Source organism: Argentina silus (genome assembly GCF_951799395.1).
Source record: "Argentina silus genome assembly, chromosome: X".
Classification (NCBI taxonomy): Eukaryota; Metazoa; Chordata; class Actinopteri; order Argentiniformes; family Argentinidae; genus Argentina; species Argentina silus.
In genome coordinates, this window is record NC_139653.1 from 42492035 (window position 1) to 42514917 (window position 22883).

The window sequence follows — 22883 nt, forward strand, 5'->3', positions numbered from 1 at the left end:
TAAACTCCTCGCGATTTATTGTAACTGAAGCATGGTCATAGCATATTGGGTATTCTTAATATAGGACCCGATATGATCGAGTGTCTGTCACACAGGAATGAGCAAATCATTATCAATCATTATTAATCATAAAATATCTTTTGGAGTCAGGTATGACGTAATGTTAACTTGTGTTAGTTGGTCATGTGACCACTAGTGTGTAAGTCCATAACCGAGAGTAAATGTATGTTCATTATTCTTAACCCATCCAGTCCTTCTTTCTCTTCTTAATAATCCTTTTTAAACCACTTTTTCAGTAGTGCTCCAGTTGACCCAGGGTGAGTGGTGGTGACACATATTACATTGCATACAGTGGCAACGAGGCGACCCTGACCTGATACTGTCAAAAGCCTTTTAAAATCTCAATCAGTCCTGTCAGAATCACCTCCAGGAGAAAAATACTAACCATGCATGTTTGGTATCATTTCTCATTCAATTATATGCAGTACAATGAGCCCGTCCTCCAACTTCCGCCTCCGCTGAGTTGACTGAGAACGGCTGAGAATAAAGCATTTAGATGAACTATTGACTCTGTGTGAGAGCATTACAGATAAGCCCGGTCAGAGGAGAAGTGTGTTAGCTGGAGAGATGGGCGATGAACTATTGAATTCAGTAAAGGAGCATTTCTCTTCCTGGTGTGACGACTCCTCAGGATCTTCACCAAAAAGAAGCCCCAGGCTGTGTTTCAGTATCCACACTAGCATAACATTTAGAATGCATGGCCAATACATTGTCTCAGTCAATGTAGTAGGCTAGTGTGGATATGGAGACAGGGGTCCTCTCTCAATTGTTAGAAACTCGATTCCTTGCGTCCTCTCCTCCATCCTCCACTCGCTTCCTTCTCATAATGCTTTGGAGGAGAATATCTTAAGGGGAGGAACCTAGATTTTGAGAAAGAAGCAAGTGGAAGACAGAGCAGAGGACACGAGGAAGCAAGTTTCTAACAATTGAGAAAGGGCCATAACATCCTTGTCAACAGGAAGGCTAGTGGGTGTGGATGATGTCACTTAATCTTTGGTTGGGCGATGACATCATTACCACCAGAACATAGCTATTAAGACAAGCTCAACTGCTGCTAATTAACTACACTTATATAATAGACACAGATCTAATTACTCAGGGAGGGGTGTGCGTGCCTGCGTGCTTGCGTGCGAGTGCGTGTGTGGTATATATTTGGAAAATCATATTCATAGCTTCTGTATCTGCGCATTCCAGTTTGCGACTACTCTAAGCTAATAGCCTGTAACTTTAATTTCACAGATAAAGAAGCAATTTGATGCTGGTGTTAATCACTGACTGGTATTATTACAAGGTCATCTGGTCTCTCCTCCAGTCTTAGCTAGCTAGCTCCAGAGCGTCCTGTATGCTGCTCACCACCACGTCACTCTGGGACTATTAGCATCACTGCCAGGCTATAATGAGGCGATGCTAATTAGCATGCTATAAACAGGCTGACAGAGACACAGCGCAGTTAGATTAATTACTCACAGTAGTGTTTCCCTCCATGCGTGCACACACACACACACATACACACATACACACACACACACACACACACAGACACCAATCCCCATCCTGTTTCATACCTGACAGATGAAGCTATCGAATGCTGCCATATGTTTCTGAGGTGTCTGTGTCTCTGTGCGTGCGTGCGTGCGTGCGTGCGTGCGTGCGTGCGTGCGTGCGTGCGTGCGTGCGTGCGTCTGTCTGGAAGGAGTGGAGACTGGAAGCATGTTAAATGTTGTGACAAACTTTGAAATTAGACATTTCAGCTTTTTGTGTTTAATGTGCATTAATCCGACTAGACTGTGTGTGTGTGTGTGTGTGTGTGAGCAACACACAATAGCAAGTTGGAGGCTGTTATTACAGTTTGGGGAAACTCTTTTCTGCTCTCTGGAATCTGCAAACTAAACACTCCAGGCTCGCTGGTGATGAAACTGCAGTTGGGAAGTGCTACCAGCTGTTTCTTTGCTCACAGAGAGAGACAGACACACACACACACATATCTCTGTCAACTGTTGTGTATAATCACATTTAATATGAAGCCAAAGACAATTTTCCATCTTGGACAATAAAAACAAAGAATGGACAATAGAGTTATATTGGTAGCACTTTACATTAAGGTTACATTTGTAAAAGGTTTATAATTAGTTAATAAATCACTTATAATCAGTTTATTATTCAATTATAACCATTTACAAACAGTTATAAGTCATTAGTTTAGACTGATCAATATGAACTTGGTGCTTGCCAAATAGGGAGCTTGCAATCAGGAGCCAGTTATAAATGCTTTATAAATGGACTTATAAATGCTTCGAAAACTAACCCTAATACAATTACCATCATGACTACCCTCATCAAAGGGTAGGTTGTCTAATACTGTCAATGTCTCTATAGTCCAATCAGTGCCATATGTTGTCTAAATGGTGCAATTCAGCATGACTAGTATTCAAACCATTTATACGGCAATACTCTCTTATTTTGAAAAGAAAATAACTACTATTTTGAAAGTCCCTCAAAAAACATCACAAACGTGGAACTGGGTTTGACAGCTCTCTTGTGTTGTTATCTTTACTCAGTATTTGGTCAAAACTATCAAATGATATATAACATCGACAAACGTTGGGTTGGCTATGGCCAGCTGCTGCCTCTAAGAAAAAGAAGATGATGTAAATCATATACTGTAGCGATAGCAACTTACTTCAAAGGTGATGCATCTAACTAGCTACACAAGCTAGCTAGCTAGCTACACTACATAGCCAAAAGTGTGTGGACAACCCTTCTAATTAGTGCGTTCAGCTATTTCAGCCACACCCATTGCTAACAGGTGCATAAAAGCAAGCATACAGCCATGCAATCTCCATAGACAAACATTGGCAGTACTGAAAAGCTCAGTGACTTTCAATGTGGCACTGTCATAGGATGCCACCTTTCCAACAAGTCAATTTGTCTAATTTCTGCCCTGCTAGAGCTTCACCCGTCAACTGTAAGTGCTGTTATTGTGAAGTGGAAACGTCTAGGAGCAACAACAGCTCAGCCGTGAAGCGGTAGGCCACACACAGAACGGGACCGGCAAGTGCTGACGTGTAGTGCGTAAAAATCATCTGACGCGTTGCGCGTAAAAATCATCTGACGCGTAGCGCGTAAAAATCATCTGTCCTCGGTTGCAACACTCACTACCGAGTTCCAAACTGCCTCTGGAAGCAACATCAGCACAATAACTGTTTGACAGGAGCTTCATGAAATGGGTGTTGCAGCCGCACACAAGTCTAACATCACCATGCACAATGCCAAGCATCAGCTGGAGTGGTGTAAAGCACACCACCATTGGAGCAGTGGAAACGCGTTCTCTGGAGTGATGAATCATGCTTCACTATCTAGCAGTCTGACAGACAGTCTGGGTTTGGGGGATTCCAGGAGAACGCGCCCTGCACGAATGCATAGTGGCAACTGTAAAGTTTGATGGAGGAGGAATAATGGTCTGGGGCTGTTTTTCATGGTTTGGGCTTGGCCCCTTTGTTCCAGTGAAGGGAAATCTTAATGCTACAGCATACAATGACATTCTAGAGAACTGTATGCTTGCAACTTTGTGGCAACAGTTTGGGGAAGGCCCTTCCCTGTTTCAGCATGACAATGCCCCCGTGTACAAAGTGAGGTCCATAATGACATGGTTTGCTGAGTTTGGTGTGGAAGAACTTGACTGACCTGCACAGAGCCCTGACCTTAACCCCATCGAACACCTTTGGGATGAATTGGAACGCCGACTGTGAGCCAGGCCTTCTCGCCCAATATCAGTGCCCAACCTCACTAATGCCTTGTGGCTGAATGGGAGTGAATCCCCGCAGCCATGTTCCAAAATCTAGTGGAAAGCCTTCCCAGAAGAGTGGAGGCTGTTATAGCAGCAAAGGGGGGACCAGCTCCATATTAATGCACATGGTTTTGTAATGAGATGTAATGAGATGGGACCTAGCTAGCTATCTCCACACTTGTGTGGCTTTGTCGTAAGCTAGAAACAACTTGTAGTTTAAACATCGATAGTACATTGTTTGCTATATGCTGTGTTGATGTTTATTAACTTATCTATTTTAATTCCGCAGTAGGCCAGTAGCCTTGCTGCCATTTCTTATTGGGTTATGTTGTGTTAAAAGTGAATGCCATCTCTGTCATTACCATAGTATAAACAAGCATGAATAAACAATTGATGTGAATTATTAGTTTATGACTACTTATTATGAATCATGCAATGTTGGATCACTTTACTTGGTCAGTTGAGCAGTCTTATGGCCTGTAGGTAGTAACTGTTCCAGAGCCTGTTGGACCAGGTCTGGATGGATCTTCCCAGCCTTCCTCTTGCACCTCTCAAGGGGTCCTGAATGGTTGATAGCTTGCAGCACGTGATGTACTGGGCCGTTTTCACCACCCTCTGAAGAGTCTTGCGGTCGAGGGCGGTGCAGCTGCCGTACCAAGTGGTGATACAGCCAGTCCGGATACTCTCTGTGGTGCATCTGTAGAAGTTTGTAAGAATCTGGGGGTCCATACCAAATTTCCTCAGCCGCCTCAGGAAAAACAGGCGCTGGCGCACCGTCTTTATCACAGCATGGGAGTGGTGTGGCCATGTTAAGTCCTCGGTGATGTGGACAAAACTTGAAGCTGCTGACTCTCTCCACTGCAGCCCTGCCAATGTGGATGGGGGTGTGGTCCCCCCCTTCTTCCTCCTGAAGTCCACAATCAGCTCCTTAGTTTTACTGATGTTCAGGGAGAGGTTGTTGTCCGGGCACCAGTCCGCCAGAACTCTTACCTCATCCCTGTAGACTGACTCGTCGTTTTTGGCAATCATGCCAACCACAGTGGTGGGTAAACAAGGAGTACAGTAGGGGGCTGAGCACACAGCCCTGGCGAGCCCCTGTGTTGAGAGTGGATGAGGTGATGCTGCCTACCTTCACCACCTGGGGTCTGCCTGTCAGGAAGTCCAGGATCCAGTTACACAGGGAGGTGTTGAGACCCAGGGCCCTGAGCTTGGAGGGGACAATGGTGTTGAATGTTGAGCAATGTGAGAATGCTGTTCAATGAACAGCATTCTCACATAGGTGTCCCTCTTGTCCAGGTGGGATAGGGTGGTGTGCAGGGCGTAGGCGATGGCGTCGTCTGTGGATCTATTGGGGAAGCATGCAAACTGAAGAGTCTGTCATAGTCTGTAGTCTGCGCCACATACCTCTCACATCAGCGCCCTGGTACAGTGTGAGCTGATTTCTGCCTCTTCACTGTTGCGTATAGTTCTTTGAGTGCAGTCGTAGTGTTCGGAAAGTAATCCTCCCCCTGAGTTCATCCAGCTTGTTGTCCAGCGACTGGACGTTGGCGAGGAAGACGGTTCTTGCGGCGTCTCACTCTGACCATGACACTCCGTCTGACGCCCTCCGTCCCCTGCATCGTCTCTTTCGCCAGCGCCCACCAGATAAACAAAGGCCCTGTAGCTCAGCGAGAGACGTAGCGATGGGATCCGTGTGCGGTAGGTCATAGGAAATCAGAGCGTGTGATGCACACAAAAGGCAATAATAAGTAGCAAAATAGTAAGAAAATAGTGAAGTTGAGCAGGAGCCGATCCAATTGCAGCCATCCGCAGCGCCAACTAATAATAGCAAATAATTTTGCATGATTTCACATCAGGGTTAGTTTTTATAAAGCATTAATAACTATCTCCTGATTGCAAGCTCCCTATTTGGCAAGCACCAAGTGAATATTGAACAATCTAAACTAATGAGTTATAACTGTTTGTCGTTGATTTATAATTGAATAATAAATTGGTTATAAGTGATTTATTAACTAATTATAAACCCTTTACAAATGAGACCTTAATGTAAAGTGTTAACGTTATATTATATTCCATACCATCCCCTGTCTTTTTGTGCTTTTGAGGCAAGGTGATTGATTGACCTGTTTGTTTGTTGTGGTACAGTATCTTGTATCTCTACGTCATCCTCTGTGTCTCTGTGTGTGTGTTCCAGGTAAGGTGCGATGGCAGGACTTTGACCAGGACCTGTATGTTGGTGCCACTGTGGTGCGACCGGGCCAGGACCCCTATGCCAGGAACAAGTTCAACCAGGTGGAGAGTGACAAGCTGAAGATGGACCGCGGCATCCCCGACACCCGACATGACCAGTAGGTGTCAACCCCTATCCCCTACCTCCTAGCTCCTACCACCTAGCCCCTATCCCCTACCTCCTAGCTCCTAGCTCCTACCACCTAGCCCCTATCCCCTACCTCCTAGCCCCTATCCCCTACCTCCTAGACCCCGATACCAGACATTACCAGTAGGTGTCAACCCCTATCCACTACCTCCTAGCTCCTACCACCTAGCCCCTATCCCCTACCTCCTAGACCCCGATACCAGACATTACCAGTAGGCGTCAACCTCTACTCCCTAGGTAATATCCCCTACCTCCTAGACCCCGATACCAGACATTACCAGTAGGCGTCAACCTCTACTCCCTAGGTAATATCCCCTACCTCCTAGCCCCTACCTCCTATCCCCTACTTCTTAACCCCTACCTCCTAGCCCCTACTGTACATCCTAGACCCTGACACCGGACATGACCATTAGGAGTCCCCTCCACACTAGCCCCTACTCTCTAGGCACTATCCCTTAGGCCCTAACTCTTGCCTCCTAGCTCTTACCTCCTACCTCCTAGACCTGAACACAAGACATGACCAGTAGGTGTCCCCTCCACACTAACCCCTAGCCCTGAGACACTATATGCTACCCCTCCATACTAGCCCCCATTCCCTAGGCCCTATATACTACCCTTACCCACAAGGGCCTACTCTGTAGGCACTATACCCCTGGCCTCACCTGCATGGCACTGGTGTCGATCTGAGAGGTCTGTCTGCTTAATGACTCATATCAAATGTAAATGCAAATCTATCTGCCTCCGGTCTGCTAGTCATTCATTTGCATGTGAAAACCACCATGGCCTTCCCCATCACCTGCGATTTCCATAATGTTTGACAATCAGACAATGCAAAGCCACTCAGCATGAGATATACTCTATCTCTGTGTCTTGTGTTTATCGTCTATCTCTCTCTCTCTCTCTCTCTCTGTGTAATGTGTTCAGCCTCTATCTCTCTGTCAGAATGTGCGTGATTGTTGGTCGTTGCACAATGGGAATGACCGTGACTAAAGGAAATAGGGACCTTGGGACTTCCGCTATTGTGTACTATCAGATGAGCCGTGTGTGTGTGTGTGTGTGTGTGTGTGTGTGTGTGTGTGTGTGTGTGTGTGTGTGTGTGTGTGTGTGTGTGTGTGTGTGCGCATGCTGAGGAGCAAAAGGCGTTTTTTACAGGACATACAGAAGTGAGGGAGAGAAATCTGTTTGTTTTTACCTACTTCTTGGTAACAGCGGTTGTACTTTTTTTTTTTTGCCAAGATAGCAAGAGTCACCTACATAGAAAATTGCTACCTTTCCAGCTAACGTTGCCCGATTGCTTGCGAAAATGGGCAACTTTTCAATGTACATAAAATATATGGAGCGCTCCCGCCAGCCCTCCACATGTGAATTGCAGGTTCAATTCTGAATGTCAGCCTGCTATAATAGGCCATACATAACACTTTTTGGGAAAGGGGAAAGCAGAGGGCTGAGGAGGCGTTTATTTACTTCAGTAATGCAGCTCTTGAATGCGGCATAAAAGGGCAATTTCTCCCATTTTAAATGGCATCTCTATCGATGATGGATTCGTACCATCAGTGATCCGTGATGTAATCGTCCAATCGTCAAACCCCACTCTCCACTCATCTGGGTACTCACTGCCTGTATCAACGCCAGCTGCACCGACCCTCGACCGTAAGGCTCTGTGATGAAGACGGCCCAGTTCATCATGGGCCGAGAGCTCCCAGTTCATCATGGGCCGAGAGCTCCCAGTCCTACAGGACATCTACTCCGGGAGGTGCAAGAGGAAGGCTGGGAAGATCATCAGAGACTGCAGCCACCCCAGCCACGCCCTGTTCTCTCTGTGACCATCTGGCAAATGGTAAAGGAGTATCCAGACCCAGACCAATAGATTCTGGAACAGCCTCTATCCACAGAAAATAAGACTAACACATTTGCACTCTCTCTCTCTCTCACACACACACACACACACACACACACATACATTCACACACTTACATGCACACTATTCATACTTCTATTTCTACTGTCCTATATTGTTGTTGTGTTTCTGCTGCTATACACTATGCCATCTTATGGTATTGTTTGTATCATTATTATATTGCACTGCATTGTTGATTATTGATTGTTGCATTGTTGAGGAGCTAGCTTGCCCTATTGCCATTGCACTACATTGTCTACTGCTGTATTCTGTGTATATGATGAATAAACTTTGATTTGATAAGTGAGGAGATGAGGGAGGGGAGGTGGGACAAGGAGAGAGGAGGGAGGGGAGGTTGGAGGAGAAGAGAGAGGAGTGAGTAGGGAGGAGGGAGTAGAGAGGAGGTAGGAGAAGACCGAGGGAGGATGGCTGTTTCTGGACAGGACCAGAGAAAGATTCTGAGAGTCGATATTGAACAGTGGGAGGGGGCCATCCTTCCATGGACAAGATGATGCATGGAAGGGACAGAATTGATGTTTAGGGGTTGGCACAGGGGACACTGCGAGAGGTTGGTGTGACATCGTGATCAATGTCAACACAAATAAGAATGAGGACACACACACACACACACACACACACACACACAGTCTCAGCTAGGGCGAGCTGCTCCAGACAGCACCATTGATTATGCTCTGCCCCCCCAGTGCTCTGAAGAGGAGTAGGTCTGCCAAGCCAACACATTAGGAGGGATAGTAGATCACTACATCCATACATCAGGAGCTGGTGCAGACGTGTGTGTGTGTGTGTGTGTGTGTGTGTGTGTGTGTGTGTGTGTGTGTGTGTGTGTGTGTGTGTGTGTGTGTGTGTGTGTGTGTGTGTGTGTGTGTGTGTGTGTGTGTGTGTGTGTGTGTGTGTGTGTGTGTAATTTAGTTTGAACCACCTCTGTTACATTATTAACATACTGCCTGTAAAAAGCTGACGTCATCATCTCATAGGTCTGCTGCAGAGTGGTATATTAGAAGAGTGACGCCAATGAGCTTCAAATAGTTCCTTGTAGCTTCCTGGTTGAACTTCCTCATCTACCCAATGTAGGTATTTTTTTATTGGACTAACAACCGGTTGCCTGGCAACAGGCTCTGTTGGTATACAGTTGAAGTCGGAAGTTTACATACACTTAGGTTGAAGTCATTAAAACAAATTTTTTAACCACTCCATAGATTTCATGTTAACAAACTATGGTTTTGGCAAGTCGATTAGGACATCTACTTTGTGCATGACACAAGTAATTTTTCCAACAATTGTTTACAGACAGATTATTTCACTTATAATTCACTATATCACAATTCCAATGGGTCAGAAGTTTACATGCACTAAGTTGACTGTGCCGTTAAACAGCTTGAAAAATTCCAGAAAATTGTCATTAGCTTCTGATAGGCTAATTTACATCATTTAAGTCAATTGGAGGTGTACCTGTGGATGTATTTGAAGACCTACCTTCAAACTCAGTGCCGCTTTGCTTGACATCATGGGAAAATCAAAAGAAATCAGCCAAGATCTCAGAAAAAAAAGTTGTGGACCTCCACAAGTCTGGTTCATCCGTAAGAGCAATTTCCAAATGCCTGAAGGTACCAAGTTCATCTGTACGAACAATAGTACGCAAGTATAAACACCATGGGACCACGCAGCCATCATACCGCTCAGGAAGGAGACGCATTCTGTCTCCTAGAGATGAACGTACTTTGGCACGAAAAGTGCGAATCAATCCCAGAACAACAGCAAAGGACCTTGTGAATATGCTGGAGGAAACGGGTACAAAAGTATCTAAATCCACAGAGAGAAAGAGAAGAGTGAGTGAGTCCTATATCAACATAACCTGAAAGGCAGCTCAGCAAGGAAGAAGCCACTGCTCCAAAACCACCATAAAAAGCCAGACTACGGTTTGCTACTGCACATGGGGACAAAGATCTTACTTTTTGGAGAAATGTCCTCTGGTCTGATGAAACAAAAATTGAACTGTTTGACCGTAATGGCCATCGTTATGTTTGGAGGAAAAAGGGGGAGACTTGCAAGCCAAAGAACACCATCCCAACTGTGAAGCATGGGGGTGGCAGCATCGTGTTGTGGGGGTGCTTTGCTGCAGGAGGTACTGGTGCACTTCACAAAATAGATGGCATCATGAGGAAGGGAAATTATGTGGATATATTGAAGCAGCATCTCAAGACATCAGCCAGGAAGTTAAAGCTTGGTTGCAAATGGGTCTTCCAAATGCACAATGACCCCAAGCATACTTCCAAAGTTGTGGCAAAATGGCTTAAGGACAACAAAGTAAAGGTTTGTGGGCAGAACTGAAAAAGGTGGGAAGTTATTGTGGGAAGCTTGTGGAAGGCTACCCAAAACATTTGACCCAAGTTGAACAATTTACAGGCAATTCTACCAAATACTAACTAAGTGTATGTAAACTTCTGACCCACTGGGAATGTGATGAAAGAAATGAAAGCTGAAATAAATAATGCTCTCTACTATTATTCTGACATTTCACATTTTTAAAATAAAGTAGTGATCCTAACTGACCTAAGAGAGGGAATGTTTACTAGGATTAAATCTCAGGAATTGTGGAAAAACTGAGTTTAAATGTATTTGGCCTAAGGTGTATGTAAACTTCCGACTTCAACTGTATGTAAAGGAACTATTTGGCGTTGGCCAATAGAAAATGTACCCCTTAATTGGCTGCCACTCTTCCTTCTAAGACTCTGGTCTGGTGTAGTCCTGTGTGTTGATGAGTCATGCTGTAGATTATAACCCAACATCTGATTCATGGCAGTTTGATGCTATTTTTAACTCCTCTTATACAGTACATTGATATGTTTACATTATGAGAACAGACATATATGGCGCCGATACGCTGTAGCCGTCAATGAGGTCATGTGGAATTATGTGCGTGTCACCCCTCTCTCTGGCTTATGTCTGTGTAGCGGAGGTGATTTGGAATCACGCTGTTGTGATCGGTTGCCCTGCATGAGATATGTGAACTTAAGTGTGGCCTTCAATATTTAAGGATGTTTTCTTGGATTAATGGTAGACAGCTGAGAGGGTCTTTGCTGTGTGTAGCTGCAGGAGGGAATGACTTTGTACTCCTTTGTACTGTTTTCTTGGTTTAATGGTTGATGCTTGTGTCATCCACATGAAAGGTTCTTGGTTTGAGCCTTGTCAGAAATGATTGCTATTTACAGCTATAAATATTAATTTACCATTAATAATCTTAGAGTTGTATTGGTCATTACCTCTTGTACCATTACCACGGTAGGTTGATGTATTGTCTTTTTCAAGTCCCTTGACATTTGCTTTTCTCATGAATAAACATTCCAGTCCTGTCAGCAGGTTCAAATCAGCATTAATCAGTAACTTGATTAAGGTTGTTTCAGGACCTGCAAGACAAATAGATTCTGCTCGTTAGAAAGATAAGACAAGGGGGAGGCTGGTGGAGACAGAAATTGGAGGACTGGCTCATTGCAAGTCATGGCTTGGAATGAGGAATGGTATCATACACACATGTTTCATACCATTCCTCATTCCATGCCATGCATTGCAATGAGCCCGTCCTCCAATTTCTACCTCCACCATCAGAGAGTGCTCTCAGAATGAACCAGGCTGACCCAATATGCTATATTTACAGATTCAAAGGTCCTGTGTGTCGGTGTAAGAGCTAGCTGGAAACCAGGCCTTATGTCAACAGTGATGTATGGTTAGGGAAGCCTGTAGTGGTCTTACACACACACACACACACACACACACACACACACACACACTGAGCTCAGCTCTCCATCGCTGGTTATCGTCTCTGCTCCCAGGAGCAGGACTGTTTGGGGTCTGATGCAACACCATCTGTCCAACTCTCAGTAAATGCCTCAAAGACCCCTCTGACTGAATAACAGATACTCTTTGATACACACTTGGCATGTGATTGTGTCTATGCGTCATACTCTGATATAGTTAGCGTGTAGCTATGTTTATGTGTCATACTATCAGCATTTTACAGCATTGAGATACTCTGGTATAGTTAGGCTGTGACTGCTCTGTCTTGTTATTGCATCATACACTATTTCATAGTCACAGGCAAAGTACGTTAAGTCAGGCAGCGAACCACCTCCATCACACTAGCAGCTCAGCCCTATCTCTCACTCACTCACTCACTCACTCACACACACACACACACACACTCTCTCACTCACACACTCACTCACACACTCACACACTCACTCACACACTCACTCACTCACTCACTCACTCACTCACTCACACACACACACACACACTCTCTCACTCTCTCACTCACTCACACACACACACACACACACACTCACTCACACACTCACTCACACACTCACACACTCACACACTCACTCACACACTCACACACTCACTCACTCACTCACTCACTCACTCACTCACTCACACACACTCTCTCTCTCTCTCTCTCTCTCTCTCTCTCTCACAGCCCTCTCCTAGCCTGGGTAGCAGGTCAGCTAGTGATAGCTTCTGTCTGTGGTCAGTGATGGTGGAGGATAGCTTGTGTCTGTGGTCAGTGATGGTGGAGGATAGCTTGTGTCTGTGGTCAGTGATGGTGGAGGATAGCGTGTGTCTGTGGTCAGTGATGGTGGAGGATAGGTTGTGTCTGTGGTCAGTGTGGCTGCAGGAAACTGCTCCACAGTGCAGCACTATTGCCAATAACATAGTTGATGGATGCGCTACAGCCGCTTGACCCCCTCTGTCCTCCTCTCTCTCCCTCCTACCATCCTCTCTTACTCACTCTGCTCCCCCCCTCTCACCTCTCCTTTCTCACTCACTCTTTTCCTTCTCTCTCCCTCTTCTCCTACTCTCTCACTCCTCTTCTTATCTCCCTCTTCTCCTACTCTCTCACTCCTCTTCTTCTCACTCCTATATTTATCTTCTCCTTCTCTCACCATCTTCTACTTCTCTCTCACTCTTCTTCTCCTTCTCTCCCTCTTTTCCCTCTCTTCATGTTCTCCTTCTCTCCATCTTCTCCTTCTCTCTCACTTATCCCCCTCTCACTCTTATTCCCCTCTCTCACTCCTCTCCTTCTCTCTCACTCCTCTCCCCAGACAATGGAGGAATTGTACTCTGATATAGTTATTTATGCCGCACCCCCCACATGCTGTTATCATTTCCCCCGTCTGGTAGGTGTCTGTCAGGTGGAGTACAAAGCCTCCCGGAGCTACACCCAGCAAAGTTTCTCTTTCTCTCTGGAGTGAAACTGACTGTATTAAACCTGGCAAAGGTCCATCTCTCTCTCTCCCTCCCTGTCTCTCCCTCTCTCCACCTCTCCTCCCTCCGTCCCTCCCTCTCTCCTCCCTCCGTCTCTCCGTCTCTCCCTCTCTCCACCTCTCCTCCCTCCGTCTCTCCACCTCTCCTCCCTCCGTCTCTCCCTCTCTCCACCTCTCCTCCCTCCGTCTCTCCCTCTCTCCACCTCTCCCCCCTCCGTCTCTCCACCTCTCCTCGCTCCGTCCCTACCTCTCTCCACCTCTCCGTCCCTCCCTCCTTCTCTCAGCAGTCCGAGTGCCACACTCAGCCTCGCACACTGTTTGTGATGTGCTGCAGCTGTTGACTAGCTAGCCAGATGATGAGGGGTACAGTAGATGATGAGGGGTACAGTAGGTGGTATGGTGGAAGTAGTGCCCACTAAGTGACTAGATTTTATTTTCATTGAATTACAACTTTGTATTTTCATGAACATTTTTGTTGAGACAAACTTCTGTCTCACAATGAACATTTTAGACTAGCCAAAAATAATGTCACTGTATAACTCACTTACTTTGTCATTGTGATTATTTTATTACTTTTTAGGGGACGCATCTCGACAATCCGTACCGGTTTTCCTAACCTCCCCTCCCCAATTTGTCTTTTCTTTTCATTTTGTCTTTTATTTGTTTTTTTTTGTGTTTTTTTTTATTGTATGTGCGTGCAAATCATAAATAAATAAACAAACAAATACATAAAAAGCGAGCTACTATTTGATGTGGAGGAGGAGGTGCCATGCTGAGTTCCTTGTCAGTGCCAGGGGTGCCATATTGATTGGTTTGGCTGCCTCACCGGCTTGGCAGCTCTCTCCCTGTGTGGGTTGAAGGATGCAGAGTTACTGTGGACCAGTGAACCATCGCCGTCCGTTATCCAAGCCAGTGAAACAGTGTTTCAGCCACAGCAGATGGGTTTCTATGGTACCCTGACTAGTTTGCTTGCTTGTTTGTTTATTAGGATCTATTTTTTAATAATAACAATAATAATAATAATAACAGTATATTTTATTTGTAAAGCGCTTTTCATTTGAACAATCTCAACTTCTTATCCATCATAGGCTCATCTTCCAAGAGACATACATAGCACAGTACAATGTATCGTGACAATTTCTTCAGTACAGTACAGTGATACAGATCAATATACTATTCACCGCTGCTATTTGGTTTCCACTGTGTGAATGGCTGGTGGTCTTTGAGGCTCAATGCCTAATCCTGTTTTGACTAAAGCCGTGTGTCTCTCCCTGCCAATAGAGATTTAGCTCTGCCTGTGTGACTGACACACACACACGCACCCACACACACACACTGAGCCCCACCTGTGTAATTGGTTGACTGACACTGTTAGCATACAAGTGAAAGGTGCTCCACGGTGTGTGAAGCATTTGCATGATTAACATGCATGTATTTGAATACGTTTTAGGCTATTTATTCCTATGACGACGTGAGCAGTAACTACCGAGAGACAAGAGAGGTTACTCCCCTAAGAGAGGTTACTCCCCTAAGAGAGGTTACTCCCCTAAGAGAGGTTACTCCCCTAGTAGAACCATTTATAGGCGGTCTGTGAGTTTAGCGGAGGTTATTTGGAATCACAATCTCATAATGAGGTAGAGTAGCCCTGCACTCCAGTGTCGCCCTATGACCCTGAGGATGTCGTCTTGGCCTCATGGTAGACACTTGGGTCTTCCAAGTGGGAGACCTAGGTTCAATCCCCACTAACACATGACTAACAGTCATTTGTTTATTTCTGGGAGTATGGTATCACTTGATGTTTTATCTTAGTTAATCTGTTGTTTGTCAGGCATTAGGGCTGTGAGTCTTGGCTCTGTAGAAGCTTTCTGTCACCTGTACTTATTAATACATCCCTGAGAATGAGATGTAAGAGAGTTTACTCCCCCACTGCTTTTCCAAACATTATTCTTCTTCTTAGCATCATCGTGCGCCAGAACTGTAAATGAGGAGGGATGGTAAGAGGCTGAAGCTTAATGATGAATAAGATACCTGTGGCTTACTAGTAGAGTCAGACATTGAGGCGGATTAATTTATATAGCACCAAATAACAGCTGAAAGGAAGGACTCTTCAGAGATTTTGAGAATAACCGGTTTAACGTTGGTTAATTCTATTCAATTCAATTCTTTTCACAGCTCACTCTCTGTCAGATGCCATTTTTAATGTCTAATAATAGATATCCTCACGGTTTGGCATGCCTGTCAAGTTCTAAAGCCCTCTGTAAAGGTCACTGTGTTCTGCACCACTTGTTTTCTTTCAGTTTTCTAATTAAAAAACATCACATCCGCCCCCCCCCCCCTTCTGTTTAAAGCACATAAAAATGGCTGCTTTCTATTCTGGTGTCCAGGTCAGGACAAAGACCCTGTCCTTGTTCACTCCTCAGACAGTTGGGCTCTGTACGGATACTTTAGAAATGCATTCCTCCCTTCCTCACTTCCTTGAAGTAATCACTGATCTAACATGAGTTGATTGGTCCAAGCAAGCTTTTCACTGCATTGTTGTTTTACACCTAGAGTATCAATACATGTCAGATCTTCAAGGAAGGAAGGCAACTAGACGGCCATGTTGGCTCCTAATGGGAATCTATTATGTATGGCATGTTGTGTTGTTGACCCCAGCGGGGGCTCAGTCGATGTCTGCCGTTCTGGCCTCTCTCCCATTCTAATTAAGCTCGCAGTGCTCATCACTGAATGAATATTTGATGAGCGAGGTGAGCAGGTCACATTGTAAAGTGCCGCTCATGAAAATGAAGGCCAGCCAAGGACTACTGGGCTATATAAAGCAACTCATCAGCCATGCTTGTGTTTATAGATGGCTAGTCTAACAGGGTGTTATTGATACCTCCTCTCCTATCCTCTCTTCTCTCATCCTGTCTTCTCCTCTCTTCTCTCATCCTGTCTTCTCCTCTCCTCTTCTCTCCTGAGCGGGGGGAGGGGGGCGTGGTCTGACCTGAGGCTACTGACAAGGCTTCACAAGAGTGTGCGTGTGTTGTGTGCGTGTGTGAGCACAGACAGTAGGTTATATTCTTGTGTATGGAATACATTTGTTATGGAAAATACATTCATAGAACTATTTTCAGGTTATACACTTTCATATGACTGATACAACTTGTGTAACTACTGTAATGACATTTTCTCTTGCCACACCTCTAAAGTTCTATAGCCATTGTTCTGAGAAGCACTGTATGATTTACCATATGAACAGCGGTGATCTCTGAGGGAGTGGTAGGAGAGAGCAATAATGGGGGGACAGGCACATCCTGCCGATAGGTGTGAAATGTTGAACGGCGATTAATCAATAAGAAAGCCTCCCCATTGTTCATTCTCTCCCGCCCTTTCTCACGTAAGCACAAGGCCATCAGCCGATAGCCTTGTAGGCGCCTGGCAATATGTTCAAACTGTATAAAAGACAAACCTGATCATTGTCTCTTTAGACTTGTGCTGAACGGACCCCCGGTTCTACGCTGGGCTGCTGTTACGCTCTTGTCTCTTGTTTGCAAGCAATAAATACCGGACTCAGATATTGTGGTTACTCAGGACTTGTTTCTTGATTCTTACCTCCGAAGAGCTAAAGTACAGAGTGGTAAATCCTAGACTTCCACCACACATTTGTCTGAGCTCTCAGATTCAAACTCCACAGCTGAAGCTCCTTAATTCAACCAGACTTGGCTCCATGTGAAGAAATAATCCATAGGGATAATCCAGATCCCCTATACACTGCACAGGTGAATCTGCCCAGGGAACTATGTAGTGCACTGAGTAGAAAAATGTTTTCCCTGCAAAAAATCCAATACTAAAAATAAAGAGTTTTTTTTGTCCTCCAAGAGTAGCTGTCTATTGTCTTCAACCCAAATGATGGCTGTTCTCCCAAAACACCTTGGTCTTAACAATGAAGAGGCTTTTTCTTTTTTCTTTCAGAATCAAAATCAGAATTCTTTTATTTGGCCAAGTATATTTGCACATACAGGACATTTTCTTGGTGAGGTTGGTGCATGGACATACAAAACAAATAGCAAATATTGACAAGAAATGTACAAAATAGCAAAATATTAACAAAATAGCAATAACAAATTTACAAAAAAGAACAATACATCTTGTAGGCTGTGTGAGGCTAAGTGGCTATAAGGCTAGAGGTTATGGGGCATGTACACTATAAATTAGAATAAGTTTAAATAATTATGAATTACAAATTACACTGTCAGTGCATTGTGTGTGTGACAGGGTGGGTGGAAGTCCCAGAGTCAGTGAGAGGCAGGGGGCTTGTTTGTAAGCCCCACTACCATAAGGAAGAAACTGTTCAGGTGGCGCAAAGTTTTAATCTTGATTGACCGGAACCTTTTGCCAGATGGAAGTCTATGGAAGAGGTTGTGACCAGGATGGGAAGGATCAGCGATGATCTTTCCTGCTCTCTTACTGGTCCTGGAGTGGAACAGGTCCAGGAGAGATGGCAGGTTGCAGCCGATGACCTTCTCGGCTGACCGAATAATCCGCTGCAGTCTGCCTTTGTCCTTGGCAGTGGAGGCAGCGAACCAGACGGTGATTGATGAGCTGAGGATGGACTCAATGATGGCCGTGTAGAACTCGACCATCACTTTCTGTGGCATTTTGAATTTCTTCAGCTGCCGCAGGAAGAACATCCTCTGCTGGGCCTTCTTGATGGTGGAGGTGATGTTCTTTGCCCACCTGAGGTCCTTTGAAATTATTGCCCCTAGGAATCTGAATGACTCCACAGTATTAACTGGGGAGTCACACATGATGAGGGGGGCGGTTGGTGCTGGGCTTCTCCTGAAGTCTACTACCATCTCTACAGTTTTTAGGGCGTTCAGCTCCAAGTAGTTCTGGCTGCACCAGGAAGTCAGGCTGTCAACTTCCTCTCTGTAGGTGGCCTCATCACCATTGGAGATTAATCCAATGAGGGTTGTGTCACCCGCGAACTTCAGGAGTTTGACAGAAGGGTGGCTAGAGGTGCAGCTGTTAGTGTAGAGAGAGAAGAGGAGAGGAGAGAGCACACAACCTTGTGGGGCTCTGGTGCTGATGGTCCAGGGCTCCGAGACAAGCTTGCTGAGCCGTACCTGCTGCCTCCTGTCTGTCAGGAAGTCAGTGATCCACCTGCAGGTGGGCTCAGGCACGCTCAGCTGGGATAGCTTGTCCTGGAGGAGAGCTGGGGCGATAGTGTTAAATGCAGAGCTGAAGTCCACAAACAGGATCCTGGTGTAGGTGCCGGCAGAGTCTAGGTGCTGGAGGAGGAAGTGAAGTCCCATGTTGACTGCGTCATCTACAGACCTGTTGGCTCTATAGGCAAACTGCAGTGGGTCAAGGAGGGGCTTGGTGATGGCCTTGAGGTGGGTGAGCACGAAGCGCTCAAAGGTCTTCATTACCACAGAGGTCAGGGCGACTGGTCTGTAGTCATTAAGGCCTGTGATCCTCTGCTTTTTGGGAACTGGGATGATGGTGGATGTTTTGAAGCAGGCAGGTACCATGTATTCAACCAGTGAAGTGTTAAAGATGTCCGTAAACACTGGAGACAGCTGGTCTGCACAGTGCTTCAGTGTGGAGGGGGAGACGGCGTCTGGTCCAGCTGCCTTGTGTGGGTTCTGTTTCTTTAGCAGTTTGTTGACGTCTCTCTCCTGGATGGAGAGAGGTGCGATGGGGAGGGCTGTCTGGGTCCATTGTGTACCGGGGGGGGGGGGGGGGGGGTAGTGTCTCTGTCCAGGCTGGGAAGAAGAGGTGTGATAGTTGTGGAGGGGGGTTGGTTGTGTGGGTCAGAGTCAGGACTGTTCCAGGGTCTGTCGAATCTACAGTAGAACTCATTCAGGTCGTGTGCAAGTCTGAGGTCATCCATAGAGTGGGGGGATATGGTTTTGCAGTCTGTGATCACTCGAAGGCCTTTCCAGACTGACGAGGAATCGTTGGCTGCAAATTGTTGTTTTCAAGAGCAGCTGACTACATTTGACCTGCATTTGACTACATTTGACCACTCTGACCTGTCCTGTTTCTCTCTCTGTTTCTCTCTCAGCTGCAGACATAAACAGTGGAAGACGGAGCTGCCAGCATCCAGCGTGGTCATCACCTTCCACAACGAGGCTCGCTCCGCTCTGCTGCGCACTGTCGTCAGGTGAGGCTCTACACCCTTTCCTGTCCTCTTCCTCTCCTGTCCTCCTCCTCCTCTCCCTTTCCACCTTCCACACCTCCTCTGCTCTGCTGCGGACTGTCATCAGGTGAGGCTACACACCCTCCTCCTCCACCTCCGTCCTCTTCTCCACCTCTACCTCCCCCACCCCCGCTGCGCTTTGCTGCACACCAAGGTCAGGTGAGGCTACACACCCTCTGCCCCTCAAATCATTTGTACATTTCCAACTATCTTTTGGACCAATCATATTCAACTGTGTGCAGGTCTCTATCACTCACACTGGCCTGGACAATGTAACCCAGAGAAATAGCATTATTGTCTAACCCAGAGTCATGTATGGCTGGTCTAACCCAGAGTCATGTATGGCTGGTCTAACCCATGTCCTCTCTCCTGTGTCCCAGTGTTCTGAAGAAGAGCCCCCCACACCTGGTCAAGGAGATCATCCTGGTAGACGACTACAGTGACAACGGTAAGTGATGTTTCAGTGCTAACACACACACACACACACACACACCACACGCATGCGCACACACACACACACACACACACACACACACACACACACACAAGGCCAAGCCTCCCTCTCAACCCTGGTTGACACAAATTCCCACTGCTGGACAAGCCCTCTGTGTGTGTCTGTGTGTCTGTGTGTCTGTGTGACTGTGTGTGTGCGCGTGCATGCGTGTGTGTATGTGTGCGTGTGACTGTCACACACATCAGCCTTGTCATGTGTTGTCTGTGTCTTCCTGAGGGCATTTCCCTAGCCTCAACATCTAGACATCCCTGTTCTTGTACTGTAGCTGTCAGCAGTGTGATCTAAGCCAGTCTGATCCCTGTCTAAGGACATTGTCCATCAGACCATGTGGACTTACATCCTCTTGTGAAAGTTGTGTGGGATTTGGAACAGACCTGGGTCGAAACTCAACAATTTTTAAAAATACATGAGGTGTGCTTGTTTTATCTGGTTTGCGGAGCAAGCAGCATTTGCACCTTTAGGACTGTTGCATTGGTTCCATTATGCTGGTCAAGCTAAATCAAGCACACCTCAATTAACCATATTTCAACCCATGTCTGGTTTAGACTGGATGGCAACTTGCTGTTGTCAAACCAGTTATCATGTTCATTCCATAACTAAAGTTGTGTTTGGGTTTCCAGCGGAGGATGGAGCCTTGTTGGGGAAGATCGAGAAGATCAGAGTTCTACGTAACGATCGCAGAGAAGGTGAGAGGTGATAATATACAGTGTTAACACTAGAATATAATATCATGTTTATGTATGAAAATACTTTTAAATACTGTAGAAATGAACGGTCAGATTTTGTCAATGTTGTTACTGTCATACAGTATTTGTTTGACCTTGTCCAAAACAGTAATCCAACTATATTGATTGAGAGAAAGACCAGAATTCAATTCCAGGTAACAGATTTTCAGGATATCTAAAAAAAAATAAAAAAAACTTTTCTTATTGTCTAGCTAGAAAGAATGTTTTATTACATAATAATTAATATGGTACTGTAGAAAACCTAGAAGGATCATTATGGCCGAAGAACAGATCTGGACCCCTGACTGAAATCATAATAAATCCACTGGGCAGGTTTACAGGGAGGCAATGGGGAGGGAATATACTCCCCTAACAAGGTGGGGTTTATTACAAGCAGAGTGTATTTCAGGAAAGTGCTTTGAGATGTCCAGTAGGGATGGGACAGAGCCAGAAACACCTGGTTAGCTATCCGTATTAGTGCTGCTATCTCTGTTTATAGTAGTAATAATAATAATAATAATAATAATAATAATAATACATTTTATTTGCAAAGCGCTTTTCATTTGAACAATCTTAACGAGCATACAGGTATAACTAAGTGGATTAAAAAAACAAAAAAAACAGAAAAACAAACAATATGCTATAAACAACTAAGAAGACAACAGGAAGGCCTGTATGAAGAGGTGAAGAGGTCAAGTTATTAATAACTCAAGTTATAATAGGTTATCAGTTATAAAATAATTTATTAAGTTATTACTGATGACCTCAGTAACTATTCTACTATACACTCAATGGCCCACTCAATCAATGACTCATTCACGCAACCAAAAACTCTTTTAATTTCTCTAACCCCTCTCTGTGGAGTATGTTTAGGATTCCTGGTAACCCACTCACTTGCCCTGTCTCTCAACCCTGTCTCTCCATCTCTCCCCCCCCAGGGCTGATGAGGTCGAGGGTGAGAGGGGCGGACGCTGCTACTGCTGATGTCCTCACCTTCCTGGACAGCCACTGTGAATGCAACGAACACTGGCTGGAACCCCTGCTGGAGAGGGTGGCAGAGGTACACACACACACACACACACACACACACACACAATCTGTTTGGATACTCAGGTTTTGGCAGGTAGTGTTCCATTAAAGCAGCAGACATGGTAGAGTCTGGCCTGAGCTCAGACAGACTAATCAACCTGTTATCTGCTCAGTGTGCTGGTTTGCAGAGGCTTAGGTCTGGCAGGAGACAGAGACTGGAGTACAGCTGGAGACAGACAGGTAAGCAAGCAGGCAGACAGAGGTGGACAGGCAGACAAGCAGGCATGCAGACAGACAGACAGGTGGAGAGGCAGACAGCCAGCCATGCAGGCAGACAGGTGGACAGGCAGACAGATAGGCAGACAGGCAGGTGGACACGCAGGCAGGAAGACAAACAGGCAGAGAGGCAGACAGAGACACACTCACTGACAGACAGATTGACAGAGACAGGACCAGGCAAGGCAGACATGGCTAGAGACTGGAGAATGCTGGATCAAAGAGTATGATGTGTCACTCATGTGTCAGCACAGCGGCAGGCACAGGGGGCAGAGCGGACGCAGTTTTCTCTAGTCTAGCAAACAAGAGCATGGCATCAGGACACGTATCCTGGTTGGCTATTACCCAACAGTGACTCAGTGACTGTTCAAACACACACACACACACACACACACACACACACACACACACACACACACACACACACACACCTGCCTCTCACCGTCCTGAGTTTTCCATTCTCTTTACTCTGTATACTTGGCTTCCACAGTGTTTACTGCTCTCTGTCTGCACACAGTTTAGGAAAAACAAACAGATATTAATATGATTTAATGAACCCTGCAGTAACTCACCATCTGAGTAAGGTCCCACGGAACACACAGCCACTGTTCTACTCTAGAATTACTGTAGAACACAGAGTTCTGTCTGTGTGGTTCTACTGTTCTACAGTATCTCTGTGGTTCTACTCAGCTGTCAACCTGAAATGATGCCATCTTTTGATTATGTCACTCTCAGCAAATCATCCACTT

The 22883-nt window shown here is 45.6% G+C and overlaps 1 protein-coding gene across 1 annotated transcript in view; it reads left to right on the forward strand.

The window, feature by feature from the left end:
* The window catches only part of galnt2 (UDP-N-acetyl-alpha-D-galactosamine:polypeptide N-acetylgalactosaminyltransferase 2), a 67837-nt gene that overhangs the window by 37667 nt on the left and 7287 nt on the right, over positions 1-22883 (forward strand). The window contains exons 3-7 of the mRNA XM_083696108.1: positions 6042-6195; positions 19456-19554; positions 19971-20038; positions 20725-20790; positions 21768-21889. Coding sequence (XP_083552234.1) covers positions 6042-6195; positions 19456-19554; positions 19971-20038; positions 20725-20790; positions 21768-21889 — 509 coding nt within the window. The remainder of the gene's footprint in view (positions 1-6041; positions 6196-19455; positions 19555-19970; positions 20039-20724; positions 20791-21767; positions 21890-22883) is intronic.